At 44.9% G+C, this 20,848-nt stretch overlaps 1 protein-coding gene across 3 annotated transcripts in view; it reads right to left on the bottom strand.

Moving 5' to 3' along the window:
• Window positions 1-20,848, bottom strand: part of IGDCC4 (immunoglobulin superfamily DCC subclass member 4) — a 73,566-nt gene that overhangs the window by 40,595 nt on the left and 12,123 nt on the right. The window contains exons 1-5 of one of the 3 annotated variants that reach the window (XM_061595580.1): window positions 12,641-12,675; window positions 12,221-12,553; window positions 4,979-5,034; window positions 4,752-4,866; window positions 3,827-3,960 (exon numbers count right to left, since the gene is read on the bottom strand). In XM_061595580.1, coding sequence (XP_061451564.1) covers window positions 3,827-3,960; window positions 4,752-4,866; window positions 4,979-5,034; window positions 12,221-12,553; window positions 12,641-12,660 — 658 coding nt within the window. In that variant the 5' untranslated portion in view covers window positions 12,661-12,675. Of the gene's footprint in view, window positions 1-3,826; window positions 3,961-4,751; window positions 4,894-4,978; window positions 5,035-5,077; window positions 5,149-12,220; window positions 12,554-12,640; window positions 12,676-20,848 lie in introns of those variants that run through there. The other 2 variants (XM_061595579.1, XM_061595581.1) reach the window with 2 other exon arrangements.

Below are 20,848 nucleotides of genomic sequence, written 5' to 3'. Positions count from 1 at the left end.
TCTTTTTTCCAAAACTGAATCAAGGCAACAGTGGATACACTTGGGGGGAAAGCTGTGGGTGATTTCACGGCCCTGCAGCTTCCCAGCAGGCAAACGAGCGCTTTGTGAATTGGGATTCAGCGTGCCGTTGCTGGAGAAGACACTGGGAGACTGCCGCCGGTGGAATCGCTTGCCGTGGCTCTGCGTCCCACAAAACGTGCATCCTACCTCAAATATTTAAACAAGGCAGGTGTACCAAGGTAGAGCCGGCAGCAGCCAGGCAAAGGTGCTTCTTTCTCCCCCACTAGGAGACAGCAAAGTGACAGGGGATTGAAGACAACACAGGTGGCCATGGGGATGATCCAAGGGTCCTTCCGGGTAATGTTCAGGAGGTGGGAAAGGGAATAATATGCCAGTGGTGGGCGGAGCCAGAGGCAAAAGTGGGAGGAGCAATTAATGTCAACTTTTACTTTTCTACAGTAGGATAGCTTCTACGCAGATTCACACACCCCTCTCTGTCCAACATGAAAGCAAGCAAGAGGCATCATCAGAGTTCAAGGACACATTGCAGCCAGGCAAAAACAAACTGATGGAGGGTTTCGCCGGGGGAAAGGGTGCAACCTGGGGAGAGAGTCCCACAGGCCAGACAGAGAGGACTGGAGGGCTAAATTCACCCCCCTGGCCTGAGGTTTGCCCTTGCCTGCTCTGTGCTGAGCCCCCTTAGGAACAAAGAAGTTGTCTTATGCCAAGGCAAGGCTATTGGTCCATGTAGCTCAGTATTATCAACACTGACTGGCAGTAGCTCCCCAGGATGTGGGACAGGGTTCTCTCTCTGCCCTACCTGGAGATTGCACCTCAGACATTCTACATACAAAGCAGGTGCTCCACCACCGAGCAACGTTCCTTCCCTAAATGTTTCTATGCTGGATACACTCATATACCTATGGAGTTGGGGACAAGCAGGCACCATCCCAAATAATTCTTCTTTTTCAAAGAGAACCAGTGGCTGGCTGATATTTAGCTTCACACTTGGGGGCGGGAGGAAGAGAGGGTAAGGAAGTTCTTGACCCCCCATCTGATGTTTGGAAGGGGGAAACTCAAGTGACCAGGTTCGCTCTCCACGGAGGAATTTCCTCCAAGCGACGACAACTTCTACATTTCAGGGCTGTGAAAACAGATCCGCTTGGAAAGGCCCCCAGTTCCCCAAGGAGCGTCTGGAAATTTACACCGTGACGTCTGCTCAGCCTGAAACATCTGCCGCTCGCACGGCAACAGCCCCGGCTGCAGTTGCTCTCTGCATCGTTGCTGCGAATAGGGAAGCAAGCGCCTCTCTGTGACCTTCGAGGGAGACTCGCTCGGCTTTAAAATAGCAGAGGGGGACGGGGGGGAGGGAGGGGGAAAGGGGTCACGAAAACATCAGCCCTCTCCGTCCAAGGAAACAAAAGCTGGGACTTTTAAAAAGACAGGCAGTGAGGAAAAAGAACACGGAAGGTCCTCTGTCCAGATCGTCTTGGTTTGGGGGTTCATATGCTAAAACACAGATGATGAACCAAATATGGGCAACTTTCAAGGTGCTATTTGTCAGACACTGTTCTTAGAAAAGAGTACTTATGCCTGCTCTGTGTAGGCTAAGCACAGCCCCACTGCTATGGGCCTGGGGATGTCATCACGGCAAGCAGCCAAGATAGCAAGCCAGGTCCCACTGGTCCTCAGACCGGGCAAATGGAACCAGCTGGATTGAGGGACTCACCAGCCCACTCAACCTTCCCCTTGAGTTCAGTATTGTCAATACTAACTTGCAGGGCTCTCCAGGGTTTTAGACATGGGAGATTACTAGCCCTACCTGAAGATGCCAGGGATTAAATCTGGGACCGTCTGCATGAAAAGCAGATGCTCCACCACTGGTCTACAGCTCTGGTCCAAAGCCACGTCCCTTCGAACTGCATCCAGAATGCTCAAACATCCTTATATCTATACATTGCTGGAGACCCAGCAAATCCCCAAGCTCAGTGTCAGAGCATCTGCCTCCAATCGTCAATGGCATCTCCTGGATAGGGCTGGGAGAGAACCCTTGTCTGAAACCCTGGACAGCCTCTGCCAGTCAGTGTGGGCAGTACTAGGCTAGATGGACCCAATGGTTTGACTCAGGATAGGGCAGCTTCCAAAGTTCCCTTTTGATAACCGCTGTCTTAAGTTTAGATTGTTAAACCTCTCCATACAGTGTCCAGACAGGGGGACGTGGCAGAGTTCAGTTAAATCGCTTTCATTTCAGCCTTGCTCTTTTTACCCCAGCAGCAAGTGAGCCACAGGTCACAGAGGAGGAAGTGGGGACACCGTCCGATCCTGTGCCAGCGTTGCATGAGCCCCAGGAAAGGAGGCAGAAAACATAATGCCTGCAACAGGGACTTCTGCCCACCTGCAAATCCAGATGCGTGGAAAACGCCTGCCAAATCGACTATATATTTTGCTATGCGTTTGCACAATTCTGAAGATATTGCAACCACATTTTGCATGATGGTTCCTGAGATTAAAGAGCGGGCTTTTGTGTGTGTTTGGATCAAGCTGGATGCCATTTTGAGTCAAGATGGGAGACTCCACCTTTCAAAACTGCACTGATTTTGACGAGTGATTTCAAAACTGCACTGATTTTATTTTTTTTATGGTTTCTTAGAAGTCATGAGCAAACTGGACACGAAGCTGCTAATAAAGAGATATATATGTATACCATTTTGTTTAACATCAGCAACAGAAATGGTTTTCCACCAGACACCACTTGCTGTCCTTGACAGCTTTGGAAATAATGAAGCAAGCAAAAGGATCAGCCACCTGCCGGAGATGTCAACGATCTTGGTGTGTTTGTGTGTGTGTCTTGTTAAAAAAGCAAAACAACTTATTAATCTTCTACAGATAAGTTTTGTCACCCAGAGCCCTATTTGGCTACTTTTTGTCTGCCTCAGGATGGGGCGAGAAACATTAATTTTCCTCAGAAACATTTTTTTTAAATGACTTGGCAACTGCTTAAGAACAGTGCTTTTCAAAGTGCGTTTCCGGGAGAACCTCAGATTATATCCAGAACCTTATCAAGATTCACCAATGAAAAAAATCATATTATGTCAGACAAGCTTCCGTGATGGAAAGTTTGCACTGCACAAATACGTTGCCACTGCAACCTTCCCCTGAAACTGCAGCGATGGTCAGGGCTGGTGCCAAGTTTGAGAGCCACCCTAACAGTTGGCGCCCCCCACCCCACAAGCCCATCTGGCAGTGGCCTGTAAAAACAGGTGGCAGCTTTTTTTAAAAAAACTGTTATAGGCCAGCACTGGTAAGAGAGACGCCAAGTCAGCTGACTGTAGCCGCCAACCTCTGTATTTCCCCACAATGCCTCTGGGCCCCAATGTAGCATTGCTACATCTAGGGCAGGGGCAGGACTTGGGGAAACATAAAGGTGATGGTGTCTGCAGCCCCCACCCACTCAGGCTGGACCATAAAAAAGTAAAAGCAAAAATTTAAAAAAACCCAAACACACACACAAGGGCTGCTTGTGTCAGGCCCAGCAGGCCCGGCTCAAGAGAGTGGGCCCTGGCATTTGCCCCATTGTGTCAGATGTCGGCGCCAAGCCTGGCTCTGGGAGATTGTTGGGCCGGCCCTTCCAGCTGGCCACTTCCAGGCCTGAGCCTTAGGGCCCTGACAGACCTTCAGATATTTTGGACTACAATTCCCATCAGCTCCAGCCATGCTGGCTGGGGCTGGTGGGAGTTGTAGTCCAAAACATCTCGGAAGGCAGATCTTGATATTAAAAGAAGAGAGAAGATCCAGGAATATAAAATATCGCTCATATCAGCCTTACCTTTCGAGATGTTGAGGACCGCAGCAGAGCTATACTGTTTCCCTGCCCTGTTGGTTGCCACACAGTGGTACACCCCAGCATCACTCTCCTTCACATCTATGATCTGGAGGACACCGTTTGGGAGAACAATGAACCTGTGGAAATCAAAGAACAAAGGGGATATCATACCTGCAATGCTGGATTGAGCCAGTAAATCATCCATGTAGCACAGTACTTTTGTTTTTCCTTTTCTGCTATTCTCTCTTTCATCATCACTATTTTAATACAACAAGGGAAATGCACACCTGTTGCACCTGTTGCACCATGACTAAAACTCAGTCTGTATGTACATTTTTGTTTAACAATAATAGTCACTTGGTTGTATTTCTTCCTTTATCAAAGGATCCTCAATACAAACTTTTCTTTCTAATATATTTGTTGTATGATGACGATTAATTCAATTTGCATCCTGCCCTCCCTTCCCAAAATAGCCCAGGGTGGCGAACACTTTAATCACAATATAATTCAAAACAATCATATTCTCACAGCCAAAGATTTTAAGTTTGATAGAAACAGCATCTTTCAGCCATCAGATGCCGGGGAACGGGTTGAATTCAATGCTACTCAGAGTAGACTCACTGAAATTAATGAACCGAAGGCAGCCTTTCTCAACTTTTGAGTCCCCAGATATTGCTAAACTACAACTCCCATCAGCTCCAGCCAGCATGGCCAATGGCCAGGAATTATGGGAACTATAGTCCAACATCTGGGAACCCAAAGGTTGGGAAAGGCTGACCTAAGGTAACCATGCTCATTAGCTTCAGTGGGTTTACTCTGAGTAGGGGTAGCACTGAATACACACTTAAAAACACACCGATAAAGCTAGGCGCTTATAGTAAAAAGTCTCTGCGTCCATCTGGAAGTTACACACTCCAGCCCAACTTACCGGTGTTCTGAAGGCACAGCCACTCCGTCCTTCTCCCAGGTGATTATTGGAGGGGGCAGTCCTTTGATCCGACACTCAAAGCGGGCCATCCCATTTTCTTCCACCGTCTGGGACTCTGGATGTTGAAAAAATTGAGACAAAGCTGGAGGTGGAAGGTGAAGGGCGGTGGTCAAAAGAAGGCAGGGAGGAGAGAACAGAGAGAAACAAGATAAATTTCAGTTCTTTACCATTTCTCTCTTGGTTGGTTTTGTCAAAGCTCACGGGAGCACTTGGGAGGGATTTTCTGCAAAAAGAAAAAAAACAATACAAAGGTGCCATTTACTTACCACTACGTGCATTCCGTCGTGTACACAAGACAAAGTGCCAATATTTTGAATGTTAAAATAGTGGATAGTCCAAATCTTGGGTTAGGCTTCAGATTGGTCGAAAAAGATCTGGTCAATTGGTTGGTGAAAATTCCAGTCAAGTTATGTTTAAAGCTTGTGACATACGCTGAATGCAAAACTTACTGAGCAGTTATTGTGGAGCAAGGGAATTAACTTTTTTTAAAGTTTCAGAAGTTTCTAGACCAGAGTCTAGAACCCAGGGACAGGGAACCTGTGGGCCTCCAGGTGCTGCAGGACTACAACTCCAGTCACCCCCAGCCACGATGGCTAATGGCCAGGGACGATGGGAATTACAGTCCAACAACATCTGGAGGGCCACAGGTTCCCTATCTCTGCTAGACTCCCTCACAAGTGCTTTACAGGAGCAGACAGGCAGCTCACGTGGAAAAGGCACTCCTTGGTGCCTGCAGCAAGCAAGTTAGGAGTCATGGGCAATCCTAGGTAGTGACTTTAGCTGCTAATGACTGCTTGTGTTGGTATTCCTGCGGCTGGTGGCCTGTGCGGCAGGGAGGAATCCTTTCTATACTGCACGGCTTGCCCTTGACTAATGCAAAGATACAGAGCAAGTGAGCCCTTTCACTCCTGCCCTTGCTAACAGAAAAAACATTGCACTGAAATGAAAAATCCAAGCTGCAATCAACAGAACGGCATGCTTGGCTTCAGAGGACTCTGGTTAGACTGTAGTCAATTGATGGCCAATTGGCAATATTTGAGTGGGCAAGCTGACCAGACGCCACCCCTATCTGGATCTCTAATTGGCTACAAATATCACAGGGCGACCTTGGGCAAACAACTTTCTTTCAGCTTAATCTACCTCATAGGGTAAGAATTAGGGATGCTTGCGAAATTCATTCTTTGGGAATTCCGGTATGAAATGAACTGACCGGCAACTTCCAGACTAATGTGCCTATCAGAGCATCCTGACATCCTTCAGAAATATTGCAGTGCAGTTTTCAGCTAAAAACAAAAATGCCAAAGTGCATATAAAATGTACATTGCAGGATAAAATATGTTTAGAAATGCATTCTTTGAAAGAAAAGAAGTGTGCATTTTGCAAGAAAATACACGTAAAAATACAAATCAGATTAATGCAGAACTAGGATTGAAGAGACTCATGAATGATCACATTTGAAACTGACAGTGTTGCACCTAATGCTAGTCCTACTCAGAGTAAACTCACTGACCATGATGAACATGGCTAACTTAGGTTTATTAATTTCTGTTGGGTCTACACTGAGTAGGACTTAGCTGAATACCATCCAGACAGCAAAAATAAGCTGATCCGTCCAATGGGACAAGTTGCCTGAATGCCTTGGAGGAAAAGCCAGATTAGAGACACTATAATTAAACATTAATTTAACAATGAACCATACCTGTGACATTTCACACACACACAAACACACAAAGACCTTTTGCTCATCAAAACAGGCGTTAACAATGGCACTCCTTCCTTGGATCAGCAAGATTTAGGAACGGATCTGCTTGCACAGAGAGGGGGAAGGAATGTTAAACACTCCTGAAAGGTTTCCAGAGAACCACGTTCATTCAAAGGTCAAGGGCTGAGGCCCTAAGAGTAAGGGTGTGCACTGGCTTTGCAACCTAAATGGCAAGCAAGGACAAAAGAGGAACAAATCTGCGTTCAAGGCAAAGTTGGAAGAATTGCTGAACAATTCTCTATGAATTTTTCCTTCATCACCTGTATTTGTTTACCGTCAATTTTGAAGACATTGTTAAAATGATGTTGCAAAACTATATCTCTGGTCCTCTTTTTTAGAAAATAAACAAGCACATCTCTTGGGATTTTTTTCATTGTTGCATATCTGGAATTAATTCTATAAACTTTATCTATTTCAAATTCCATCCGATCTTCGTTCCAATCCAAGGATTTTACCAAGGCATTAACAATTTTCTCTCTGATATCTTCACCTGTTTCCTCAGGAATTGCGCGGAATCTCAAGCAATATTCTTTATCTCTAAGTTCCATAACAGCAATATAGTCCACATTTTTTCCCAATTCCACATTTGTAATATCTATTCTATTCTCTAAGGTTTGCACCTTATCTTTAACATTTTTTACATCCTGTGTTAATTGCCCAATGTTATTTTTAATCTCACCCACTTCTGTTTTGATATGATCTTGTAAGTCTTTAAAATCCTTTTTCATATTGCAAAATTCATCTTTAAATTGTTGTCTGTCCTGTTTCATCTCTTGTTTCATCTCTTGTTTAAAATCATTAAACCCCTCCATAATTTTCTGGAACATGTCTATCCCTTCCTGTGTACAATCCATTCCTTTATCCAGACTAAGCAACAAGCAGCAAAATAAAGTCTCAAATTTGGTAATCCCAGTCCTCCTCTTTCTTTGGCGTCTTGTAATAATTTAAATTTAACTCTTGGTTTTTTCCCCTGCCAAACAAATAAAAGATTATTGGATTTGGAGGGTCACAACCTGAAGTGGGGATGGCATGGATATCTATGGTATGATAAAGTAAAAGTTAATGTGGATTTTAATAATCATTTTATAAGACATCCTTTGTTGAAAATATGGAATAAATACAAAACAAGGTTTTTTTTCGAAAATACCACTATGTGTTTCAAGTCAAGAAGCATTTTATAGAAGAGAAATGGCTGGAAAAGAGAAATGGTTAACTTACCAAGAACTATTAGAAAATGTGCATGGTGAATATATAATGAAAGAGAGAGAACAACTAATAAAGGAAGGATATAGTTCACAATGGTTTGCCTATTTACAATTGTTAGAAAGATACAAAATGGACAAGAAAATGTATGGGTCTGAAATAAATAAATCTGATTTTGAAATAGGTTTGTGTACAAATGATGAATGTATAATTGCAAAAATGTATAAATTTTTATTGAAAATGGACATGGAAGAAGAACAAGTAAAAGAGTGTATGGTTAAGTGGGCAAAAAATTTTGGTTATAATTTACAAATGGATCAATGGGAAAATATGTGGAAAAAAGGTTTGAAATTTACATTATGTTATAATCTTAAAGAAATTTTTTATAAAATGATGTATCGTTGGTATATGACTCCAGAAAAGTTGTCAAAAATGTATAGTAATGTTTCTAATGTATGTTGGAAATGTAAACAACAAGAAGGATCTTTTTATCATATGTGGTGGTTGTGTAAACAGGCAAAATTATTTTGGGCACAGATAGGTAGGATGATGCAAAAAATCTTAAAGATAAATATTCAGTCAAAGCCAGAATTTTTTTTATTGGGTTTTATGGATAAACAAAAGGAAAAGAAATATGGAAGAATAATATTATATATGATCACGGCAGCAAGATTACTATACGCACAAAAGTGGAAAATGGAATCGATACCAACAATGGAAGAATGGCTATTGAAATTAATGGACTTAGTTGAGATGGACAAATTGACATGTCTTATTAGAGAAAAAACGACAGATACATTTCTTAAGGAATGGAAGCCTCTTTTGGACTTTTTGTTGAAAGAAAAAAATGAAATGATGATAATGGGATTTGACGATTAATTAAGATAGACTATGGAAAAAAGTGAATTTCGTATGTTTTAGGAGACAGGTTTGATATATATTATATACTTATAGCTGATCTGTAACAAATCAGAAGTCAAGTTTTTCTTTTTATTTTATTTTTGTTGAATTGTTTTTGTTGTATTTGTTTTATAAAAATTTGAATAATAAAAATTATTATTAAAAAAAAACAAAACAATTCTCTATGAGTTTTATGCCGTTGCTGGATGTGGCCAACTGGTGCCAACAGAAGGATCCAAACATATGAAACTGGCTATGCCAAGTCAGACCACTCGTCCCTCTAACCCAGCCTTTCCCAACCTTATATTGAGCCAGAGCATTGATCTATCTAGCTCAGTATTGTTGACACTGATCCTTTGAGCTAAGTTCCTTGCGGTTTAAATCTGGGACCTCATACTTCCCAAGGATGTGCTGTACCTCTGTGCTATAGGTTATCCCCCCCCAAAACGTCTGGCCACTCTTTCCCCAGGGAATGGGCTAGTCTGGGAATCATGCTCAGAGTCCAATAAAACTACCTTCGCTGCATCCCACCTGCCCCACATACAAGATCTCGGTGGGAGCGAGGAAAACCTTTCGCTACACCAGCTGTGGGGAAAACTCCCTGCCAGGACTCCCCCTTTGGCCCACAAGGCTGTTCTGACTAAGCCACGCTTAGTTGTGATGTCGTATTTATTTATTTCATTTATGACTGACTTCCTGTCTTCGAAAATGATTTAAAACACGATTTGCAATGACGTCAAGCGGGGGGCAGGGAAAGAGGCAGCTGTGCCAAAAGGGGTTTGCAGGCGCTGCCAGCCAGCTGAGGGGCAGCACCTGCAAAGCCCTGTGCAAAATGCTGTGCAGCTGCAACAGTCAACTGGCTTGCAGGGCTGATCAGCAGATTGTCGGGTCTTGCAAAGCACCGTCGATGAGGCTTCACATTCCCAGCCATCAGCTGATGGTGAGGCTCAGTGCGGAGCATTTGGCTTTAGTTATGGTTTGGTTTTAGCAGAGGGTTTTCGTTACGGCTCTTTCTCAGCCCTACCTAGAGATACCAGGGATTGGACCTGGGACTTTTTGCACAGAAAGCAGCTACTCTGCCCTTCCCCTAAGAAACACGGAACTCTGCCTCAGAGTGGGTCCATCTTGCTCAGTATTATTTACACTGACTGGCAGCAGCTCTGCAGGCCAGGAGTCTTTTCCAGCGCTACTTAGAAATGCCTGAGATTGAACCTGGGACCTTCTGCATGCAAAGCAAATGCTCTGCCGCTGAGTTACAGATATTTCCCTGGAACAGAGAAAACTGCCTTTAGCAAAAATCTTGTCCATCTAGCTCCATAGATTCTACACTGACTGGCAGCAAATCTGCAGGGTCTTCCCCAGCCCTGCTTGGAGACATCAGGGGCTGAACCCAGGACCTTTCATATGCAAAGCCTTTCCTCTACCACTGAACTATATCCCCTGGAATAGAACAGGCTGCCCTATACAAAGTCAGACCTTTGATCCATCTTGATTAATAATGTCCACACTGACTGGCAGCAGCTATCCAGGATTTGATACAGGGGACTTTCCTAGGCCTACCTGGAGATGCCGGAGATCAAATCTGGGACCTTTTGCATGTAAAGCAGATGCTACAGCCCTTCCCTTTACTGAGTCCATCTAGCTCAGTACTGTCTACACTGACTGGCAGCAGCTTTCCAGGTTTCCAGGCAGGGGTCTCGCTCAGCCCTACCTGGAGACTGGACACTGAACCTGGGACCTTCTGGACGAAAAGCAGGTGCACTACCACTGAGTTACAGGCCTTTCCCAAATTAGAAGCTGCCTTATCCCAGGTCAGAATATTTGCCCATCTAGCGGGCGACTGAACCAGAGAGCTTTTACATGTGCATGTTAACACGTGCATGCAAAAGATCCCTGCTGTCTTTCTCCACATATTGTATATACACCTTTGCAGCCCATCATGATATATTGCCAAATATTAATCAGCCTTCCCCACCCCCGGCGTGAGGAATGATCCCTTCTGCATGTAAACAAGTCCTTTGATCGAAGGCAGCATTACGTTCCAGTTGCTGCGAAAGAGGTTTCCCTTGGATCCTTCCTGTGCTCACCCACGCTGAATGCTAAATCAAACACACAAAGAACTCACAGCCAAAACAACCCAGCAGGCGACCTTCATTCATCACAAGACACATTTCCCCTTTTCATCCACACCACCAGCGACAGCTCATCAGGGAGATTTCCTGCCACTTTTGTGTGAGCCATCGAATAACCTTTAGGAGTCATGCAGCCATTTTAGACTGGGCATAGCACTTTACAGACTTTTTTTTTTTTGCAGTCTTTACAACAACCCTGCAAGAGAGCTCAGGATTATTACCACCATATTGCAGAGAGGAAGGTTGAAGCAGAGGCTTTCCAAAGGCCACGTAGTGAAGTGTGTGGCACAGGCAAGCTTCAAGACAGAGATTTCTTGAGCCATGGCTCAGTCTTGCAGCCACTACACTACAGCAGTCGTTACAAGTTTGCTTTCCCTTTCACTGGCATAATGCCCTTTATTTGCTAAATAAATACTATAGAAGGTGTGCATAGTGTAGAGAGCCAGTGTGGTGTAGTGGTTAGAGTGTCGAACTGGGACCTGGGAGACCAGGGTTCAAATCCCCACTTGGCCATGAAGCTCACTGGGTGACCTTGGGCCAGCCTCTGCCTCACAGGGTTGTTGTGAGGATAAAATCGAGGGGGGGACAACCATGTTTGTATGCCACCCTGAGCTCTTTGGAGGAAAGGTGAGATATAAACGTAATAAATAAAAACAGATAGAGGGGTGCGTGCACAATGCCATCTCCATGTGCTCTGGAAACCGACCAACTGCACTCTACACACGTACACACACTGTTCTCCAGCAATTCCCTCCTTTCTCCTATTTTCCTTTCCCCTCCCTTTAAATGGCATCCTCAAAATCCTTTAAATCCTGGAAGTCCACAGGTCCTTGTCAGGACAGTTTGGGGCCTTTAAAAAGAAAAAAACCTCTTGTAATTTACAAACATATATACTTTTTTGTACCTAGGAGGTGCCCCCAAACATGCAGAAGCTAGTGCCTTGTTTGGAGTGGCCCCATTTTGCTTCTAAAATGGCAGACACTCTAACAGCCAAGTTCAGTATTAGAAGGAAAAAGGATAACAGCGATGAAAGAGGGAGAAATACAGACAGGCACATAGGCAAGCAAATAGATGTTCCTGCAGAATCCTTTTAGATATGCGTACTTTCTGTTGGGGGGGGGGGTTCGAATTCTGCAACCTACTTAAATTATGAAGTTTGTATATTTGCATCTAATGTGCTTGTTCTTCAGAATTTATTTTGCTTCGACCAGTCATGAGGAGGGAAAAAGAGCCATGTGATGAAATCCTCCTCAGGCCCCTGTGGCCACCTCCAGATTCTGAGATTGCCTAAACTTTCCAATCTGTACTTGGAGCCTTAAGGGCTAGAAACTTGCTTCTTCACTTTCTTTTTTTTAAAAGAGAGCTTTTTTTTTTAAAGGCCAAAAGACGAGGGACTAAACCCAAACACTCACTCGACACACGAAGCACAGTTGTCTGGCCAGCAACCGAGCCGAAAGATCCATGAGAGACACAGGAGTAATTTCCCTCTGTGCTGGACCCTCCTGGAGGGCTGCTCTCCTCTGAAGCTGCCTTGGCTGGCAATATGAGCAAAGATCCATTGGGGAGGATGTGGAGGTTGTCCTCTTCTGCAAGTGGAAGCCCATTCTTCTTCCAGGTAATGTTGAGGAGCTGATCGACAGGCGCCAGACTGCAATGCAACTCCAGACTTTGGTCCAGCTCTAATGTCACTTGGCCAGGGCCAAGGCCACAGCTCAGCTCCAGAGAATGCCTTCGAGATGGTTCTCCTGCAGCATAACAAAACAGAACATGGGTTTGTCAAAGAAATCAGGCCTCCTGTTGAAAGCAAATAAAATTTTACATCTTACACTTACAGAGAGTGCCTTCCCAGCATCCTGCAAGGAGACCCGGCAATCTATCCTCGAGGGACCATCTTTTTCTTTCTTTCTTTCTTTCTTTCTTTCTTTCTTTCTTTCTTTCTTTCTTTCTTTCTTTCTTTCTTTCTGTCTGTCTCTCTCTCTGTCTCTGTCTCTGTCTGTCTGTCTGTCTGTCTCTCTCTCTCTCTCTCTCAATCAATCAATCAACCAACCAACCAAATTTATATCCCACCCTTCCTCCCAGAAGGAGCCCAGGGCAGCAAACAAAAACGCTAAAAACACTCTAAAACATCTTAAAAACAGAGTTTAAAATATATTAAAACAAAATATCTTTTAAAAAAAAAAAGCTTTAAAAACATCTTTAAAAAACAATTCCAGCACAGACACAGACTGGGATACGGTCTCTACTTAAAAGGCTTGTTGAAAGAGGAAGGTCCTGTCAACAGAGGTGCCAGCAGACTTTGTGCAACTATTGCACCTCCTCCGTTCCGAAATCCTCCACAGCCGTGCTCTTTATGGCCCTGCCCAAAATAAATTTATTACAGCTGTAACTGAAAATGTTTCCTGATTCCATAACAAGTTTGTCAGCGTGAGCTGTGAACTACATGACTCTTTGCCCAGTGCCTATTGCAAACTAATTTTATAGCAATTCAAGCACCCAATTAAACCTTCTGCTACCTACTGGTGGTTAAACAAAGGGCCACCTTTTTGGGCAGGGGTGTGTGGGAAGAGCTAGAAAAGAAGGAAAGAGTAGGTAGGAATAACACACTCCAGAGCATGCAATTAAGTGCAACGATGTCTAGCATTAACACAGGGAATTGTATGCTTTGAAGAAGGGAAGCTGGAAAAAATGCACTATTCACCTACCCCTAGGTGGCCCATTGTGGCCCTTGCTGCAGATGGTCAACTCATGGAGGGCGGAGGGGCCTCTTCCTGCTCTGTGAGGGTTCAGCCCTACCCACACCTTGAACCTGAGTTCTCCTCGGAGGGGCAAGTCCAACTCCCCCCATGCCATATCAGGAATTACTCCCAAGCACCCTGCACCCTCAGGACTAGCACATGGAGAGGTGCAAGAGAAATCACTTCTCAGGATCCAACCCGGGGAATCTCTCTGGAGTGCAAAACTGAAACAAAAAGGTGTGCTTAATGGAGGCAGCTGAAGTCCCGTCACCCAGTCCAATGGCAGCATTACTCGGGTGATGGATCCGCAGATGGCTTGAAACCCTCTCCTAGAATACACAGAGACATCCAGCTTGAACTGGTGCCCAAAACCATTTCAACTTTAATGGATTTCCCCATTAAGAACCCACTAAAGTGAATATAGTTGCCAGGATGTTAAAATCTCTCTTTTTTTTTTTTTTGCAATTATGGGTGTTATAAAAACAAAACAAATTAGCTGTAATTCTTCGCCGATGCCCAATGCAAAAGACTTAGGCTTTATGAAAGAAATGAAAATTGATTCGAATTAGTGGGCATCGAGGGCTTTTAAAATATTAACAAGGTGCATATGAGTTCAAAGCTGAGTTTGCCTGGATTTTCCACTGGGCTGGGGGCACTTACTTGCCTACAGATGCTTCACAACTGCCATTCGGGCTTCAAGTCCCACAGACGTGGAATTAGGGAGAGCCAGAATACACCTCCCTCTGTTACTGTGTATATACTAAAATGGGTTTCTAGTTGTACTGTGTTTCTGCAGTACTTTTATTTATTATTTATTTATTTTATTTATTTTATTACATTTTTAGACCGCCCTATAGCAATAAGCTCCCAGGGCGGTGTACAGCATACTTTTAATGTTGTGTTATTTATTATGCCGTCTGCCCGCCCTAGACTCCTTCGGTAGGAAAGGCAGAACGATCAAATCAGTGTGGCATAGTGGTTAGAGTGTTGGACTACAACCTGGGAGAGCAGGGTTCGAATCCCCACACAGCCATGAAGCTCCCTGGGTGACCTTGGGCCAGTCACTGCCGCTCAGCTTCAGAGGAAGGCAATGGTAAACCACCTATGAATACCACTTACCACGAAAACCCTATTCACAGGGTTGCCATAAGTTGGCAGTCCATCTCTATTTCAATAACAATAGCCTGTGACCCCCAGGCTGGAAGCGGTGCACAAGCCACCAGCTGGGTACAAACTCCATCTCAGGCAGGCAGCACAAATGACCAAACCAACCAGTCAACAGCCTGAATTTGTTTTATCCCTTAAGAGCCCATTCACACTCCTCTCAAGATGTGAACCCAATGGCAAATTGAAGGATGACATCAGAGCTGAGGAAACGTGGAAGGAGGGTGTGTGGCGCACCTGCTTTGCATTCAGAAGGCCCCAAGTTTAATCCCTGGCATCTCAAGGTACAGCCAGGAAAGACTCTTTATGTTGGACTCAGTGTGGACAAAATTGGACTAGATGGACCTTATAGTCTGATACAACAGCCATTGGTTCAACTAGCTCAGTACTGCCAACACGGACTGGCAGCAGCTCTTCAGGGTTTCAGATAGGTGCCTCTCCCACCCCTATCTGGAGATGCCAGGGTTTGAACCTGAGACCTTCTGCATGCAAAACACATGCTCTACCACAGCCCATCCCTTCCCGATTGCTACAAAAAGCCCAGCAGGCAATCAGAAGATTCTGCAGAGGGAGCTTGCCAAGTCCTCGTTAATCGACAACCGTAAGGGGAAATGAGGTGACCTGATAGAGGCGAGTGCCCAATCCAATCCCAGCCATAGTCCAGTGGCCTTGTGAAAGGCCCAAAGCTGACCCTTGTCTCTTTGGCCCCAACTGCAAAACAGAGATAAGGGTATTTTTACCTCCCTCCCTAGAGCTGGCGAGGCCAGAGTTCATGACATCCACATCTCTTCCTTGGGGGCAGGAGTGCCCCACCACACCTCTCTACAACCCACCAAAACAGGCCTGTGCTCTACACCCTACTGAGTTGGGCCAAAGACCTTTGCTTAAGGAAGCCCAATTCTGTCCAATAAACTTGCATTTCAGAATCTGGAGATCTGTTTTTGATGGTTAGGCGGGTTAGAGATGCAGAAAATGCTTGTATTGGCTTATCTATTTATTTATTAATGAAAGTATTTCTATACCACCATAAAACACCATTTAAAAAATAAAAATACGGATGACTGTTAAGGTGACCGGCTGATCAAAGCTAAAAATTAACACAGGTGCAGAACCCTGTTAGCATAAAAAGGTCTTCAAAAGACATCTGAAAGTTAGCAGCAAGGATGTCTGCCGAATCTTTGCTGGGTGTTCCCCAGCATAGGACCAGAGATTCTAAATGTCCAGTTTCTAGTTGAGGAAGTCGGGGCTCCTTATTAGGGACAACTAATAGCGTTCCTCCTGATGATCTCATGTAATCTGGCTGGGATATTAGGGTTCAGGCAGTTCTTAAGCTAACCTGGACCCAAGTTGTTCAGAACTTTGTATATCAACATAATAGCCTTGAACCTGGCCCGGTATTATCCACAAGAGAAAGGTGCAGAGCACAGACATTTCACCATCTCCTCCACTAGATGCAGTGCCCGCTCACCTCACCCAATTTTAATCTGTGTGGGGAGGGGGAACAGTGCTCCAGATTACCAACAATTTGGGAAACTTTTGGGGCCACCTCATCCTGTTCGCCTTTACCCTTGGCAGGAGTTGAATTAAGAATTCACTACTCATCCATCCCAATGGGAAAACTACTCTGGTCATTTTGAATCTGTTGCTGATTAGTACACAGGATGAAATAGACAAGAGGCCACATCCGCACTATGCATTTAAAGCACTATGGTACCACTTGAACAGCCATGGCTTCCCCCAAAGAATCCTGGGAAGTGTACTTTGTGAAGGGTGCTGAGAGCTCTTGGGAACACCTCTTCCCCTCCCAGAGCTACAATTTCCAGAGTGATTTAACAGTCAATGCCTCTTCCCAGGGAACTCTATATGCCGGAACTTCAGAAAGGAAGGACTTGTCACTGCCCCATCAAAACAAGATCTGAGGAGTATCCTGAGCTCATCAAGCTGTCACTGCCGTTAGAAAGGGATTACTGTTCATTGAGTTTACACTTTATTAGCTTCGGATTATTTAGTAGCCAATGGTCAATAATCACTCTCATTTTCCAAACCTTGAAATTACAAATACCGATCAGATTGCCAGGATAATCCAAATCACATCCTCCTCCTCCCCCCCCCACTTTCTAGCAGATTCTTCATGCAAAAATCCAACCCTCTGCTACTTCCCAAATGCCCTGCTAGTTCAGCTTTGCCACAGCCATAAAAAATAATGATGATGCTGTGAAATTTGCAGCATGCCACTGGCATACCACTGCACTTGTTTTAAGTATAAAAACATACAAGTTGGTTTATTTTGTTCAAAAATCTAAATGTCAGAGATGGCCGATGAAGTGCCCTCCATCATGGTGGCTAACTCCCACCGCCCCTGACCATTGGCCATGCTGATCGTGGCGGACGGGAGCTCAGCAGCATCCAAGTTCCCGCGGAACTGACCTACCAAGCAGAATTCATCCATCATCAGCTGTAACATGCTTGGCGTTTACCTCCACCACCACAGCTTTATTGCAATCCCTAGCAAGTAGCAGAATAGGAGGCTTACGAAACTCCAGATGGACCTTTGTCACAAAAGGCTCGGAGGATACACTAGACAAGAAGCTAGACACAAACTTTATTGTCTCTCTCCAACAAGAGCAGCGACAGAAAACTTCTGATTCCACCCAGGCCCCACGTGTGCAGCATGTTTAAAGCAGTATTATACCACTTTAAACAGTCATGGCTCCCCCCACCACAGAATCTTGGTAACTGTAGTTTGTTAAGGGTGCAGAGAGTTGTTAGGAGACTCCTATTCCCCGCATGGAACTACAATTCCCAGAGTGTTTTAACAATCAATCCCTCTTCCCAGGGACTTCTGGGAACTGATGCTCTGTGGGAGGAATGGGGTCTCCTAACACCTTTAATCTACAGTTCCCAGAATTCTTTAGGGGGAAGCCATGGCTGTTTAAAGTGGTATGATACCGTTTTAAATGTACAGTGCAGACAAGGCCCCAGATACAAATGAGTCAAGTGCCACCCAGTGACCAAACCATATAATGGCATAGGCATGTGTGTATGGCATTCAAAACACGTGGCTCACTTGGGGGGCCCATCTGAGGTTTCCCACTCCTGCTTGAAAGTGTACCTGCTTTGGACTTTCGGGAGCCTCTTGGAAGAATTTTTCATGCCATCCAACCTCTGCAGGTCTTCAAAGAGGTTCTTGGGTGGCCACTGACCAGTCATTTTAAGGACTGTTTTGTACTGCTTTTAATGGCTTCTTTATGTTTTATGTTGCCGTATACCTCACTGATAGTTTATGAGAGGGCAGTATATGTATACTTCCATAGATATATATAAACAAACAAACATAAGAATATAAAGAGAGCCTGACTGCTGGATCAGGCCAAAGGCCCATCCTAGACCAGTATCTGGGTTCCCCTAGAGGCCAGTGGGACACCCCTGGAAAACAGGTTATGGTCCCAGGCACATGCAGCCAGCTCCCTGCTGACGCGAAGCAGGGTCAGGTCTGGTCAGTGCCTGGATGGGAGACCGCCTGGGAACCATATGTAAGCCGCCTTGGGTTTCAATCATGAAAAGAAAGGCGGGGTATAAATGTAATTAATTAATTAATTAATTAATTAATTAATTAATTAACACACATGCAGGACATGAGGGCAATGTCACTCTCCCCCTCATGATTCCCAGCAACCGGTATTCACAAGCTGCCTCTACCCCTGGAGGTCACCTATATTGGAGTTTGGTATCTACTGCAGCGGAGTGCAGAAATGAATAGTCTGGCAAGACTGTTGGCTGAAAGGATAAAGAAACTTAAGGTTTATTATAACTGGGAAATAAAGGCATGCTGATCAGACGTACACATGGCCATGAGGCTCACACTCACCGACATGATCTCTGACTGATGGGAAAGGAAAAGGAAGGAAGGGAGTAAAGCCTAAGAAAAAACAAACAAGTAGTTATTAAAGAGGGAATCGGCGAGGGAAGAATAGGTTGCCTTTCTGTCCAATCCCCTGCCCCCAGTTCAGGTTACTTGGTAAAGGGGTTGGTGCTTTACTCCGAACAGCATATACCCTTTAATTTAGGAACATGCTGTTGTTTCAGTTGTGCTGTGCTTTTGTACACTATTGGTGCCGCTAGAACCCACAGCGGGGGGAGGGGGGAGCAGCATGAGATAAGGACGCATCAAGTTCTCCTTCCCCAAACATACCCTGTCACCCTCTGCAAGTGAATTCTCAAGAGCCAGCATGGAAATAAACAAAAATAAACAATCTGCTAAGCCAGCTAACGGCCTGTTTGGTCACAGCAATTAACTTAATTATTTATTGACTGCCTATTTAAAGATCAGCTAGAAAACTGAGATCCCCAGGCGCAGGAGGAATATCCAGAGTTGCATACACACACCTTCCAAGGGTGTCTTCAAGCCCGATGTTATTAGTGAACTAAACCGACAGTGCAGATGTGCTGGGCTCGACAACAGGCCCAGGAAGAGGCAGGAATGGGTCCTTGGAAGACAAGGGGGAAGCCCACAGTCTATAGGAGAATCCTGGGGCTCCCTCTTGTTGTTGTTTAAAATGCAATTGCTTTATTTTAAAATGATACAGTTATGGGGGGTGAAAGATCATCAGGGTAACTTGCAGAATGGCCGTAGCTCAGTGGTGGAGCAGTTGCTTTGCATGCAGAAGGTCCCAGGTTCAATCCCCAAGGGCATCTCCAGGTACGGCTGGGAGAGAACACTGCCTGAAACCCTGGAGAGCCGCTGCCAGTCAGTGTAGACAGTACTGAGCTAGATGGGCCAATGGTTTGACTCAGTGTAAGGCAGCTTCCTACGTCTTTAGGGAAGGGCCACAGCTCAATGCTAGAGCATCTGCTTTGCATGCAAAAGATCTCAGGCTCAATCCCCAAAGGCATCTCCAGGTAGGGCTGCAAGAGAACCCTGCCTGAAAATAGTGCAGACAATACTGAGCTAGATGGACCCAACAGTCTAACTCAGTGTAAAGCAGCTTCCTCTGTTTCTATTTAGGGTGGGTAACCTGTGGCCCTCCAGATGTTGGACTCCCAACTGCCAGTGGCCCCAGCCAGCACAGCCAACGGTCAGGAAGGATGGGAGTTGTGGTCCAGCAACATCTGGAGGGCATTGGGCTGAAGAAGGCTGGTTGAGTGAAATCATTCTTTGCTACCCATCCTTCCCACAAAGAATCTTGTGGCACCTTAATGGCTAAGGCTGCAATCCTAACTCCATTTACCTGACAGTTAAGCCCCACTGAATTCAATAGGAGTTACTTCTGAGTAGACATGGTTAGGCTTGCACTGCTACACATTTGTATATGGTCTCGTCTTTCTTGAGTACTGCGTCCAGTTCTTGACACTGCACTTTAACAAGGGCGCAGACAAATTGGAACGGGTTCAGAGGAGGGCAACGAGGATGATCAGGGGACTGGAAACAAAGCCCTGTGAGGAGAGACTGAAAGAACTGGGCATGTTTGAGAAGACTGAGGGGAGATATGATGAGAGCACTCTTCAAGTCCTTGAAAGGTTGTCACACAGAGGAGGGCCAGGACCTCTTCTTGGTCATCCCAGAGTGCAGGACATGGAATAATGGGCTCCACTTACAGGAAGCCCGATTTCAGCTGAACAGTAGGAAAAACTTCCTAACTGTTAGAGCGGTCTGACAATGGAACCAATGACCTCGGGAGGTGGCGGGCTCTCCAACACTGGAGGCATTCAAGAGGCAGCTGGACAGCCACCTGTCGGGGATGCTTTAATTTGGATTTCTGCATTGAACAGGGGGTTGGACTCAATGGCCTTATAAGCCCCTTCCAACTTTACGATTCTATGACTCCATGTAAACTTTGGCAGGCCACAGATCATGACACTGACTATAGTCCACCAAAGCTTATAATGTGTGTGTGTATGTGTCTATATATATATATATATATATATATATATATATATATATATATATATATATATATATACACGTTTACACACACACACTCATTGTATTTTATTTGCATTTCAAATGTATAACATCATCTGTCAACAAAACAAGTGTAGCCACCACCAACTACCGTTACACTTGTCTCATGCATGTTTACACTTATTTCCTCCAGAGCTTTGAGCAGTGTTGCATATCAACAAGAACACTGTGCTAGTCTC

The sequence above is a fragment of the Rhineura floridana genome, chromosome 14 (assembly GCF_030035675.1).
Source record: "Rhineura floridana isolate rRhiFlo1 chromosome 14, rRhiFlo1.hap2, whole genome shotgun sequence".
NCBI classification, from domain to species: Eukaryota; Metazoa; Chordata; class Lepidosauria; order Squamata; family Rhineuridae; genus Rhineura; species Rhineura floridana.
This window is presented reverse-complemented; position numbering and strand designations above follow the sequence as displayed.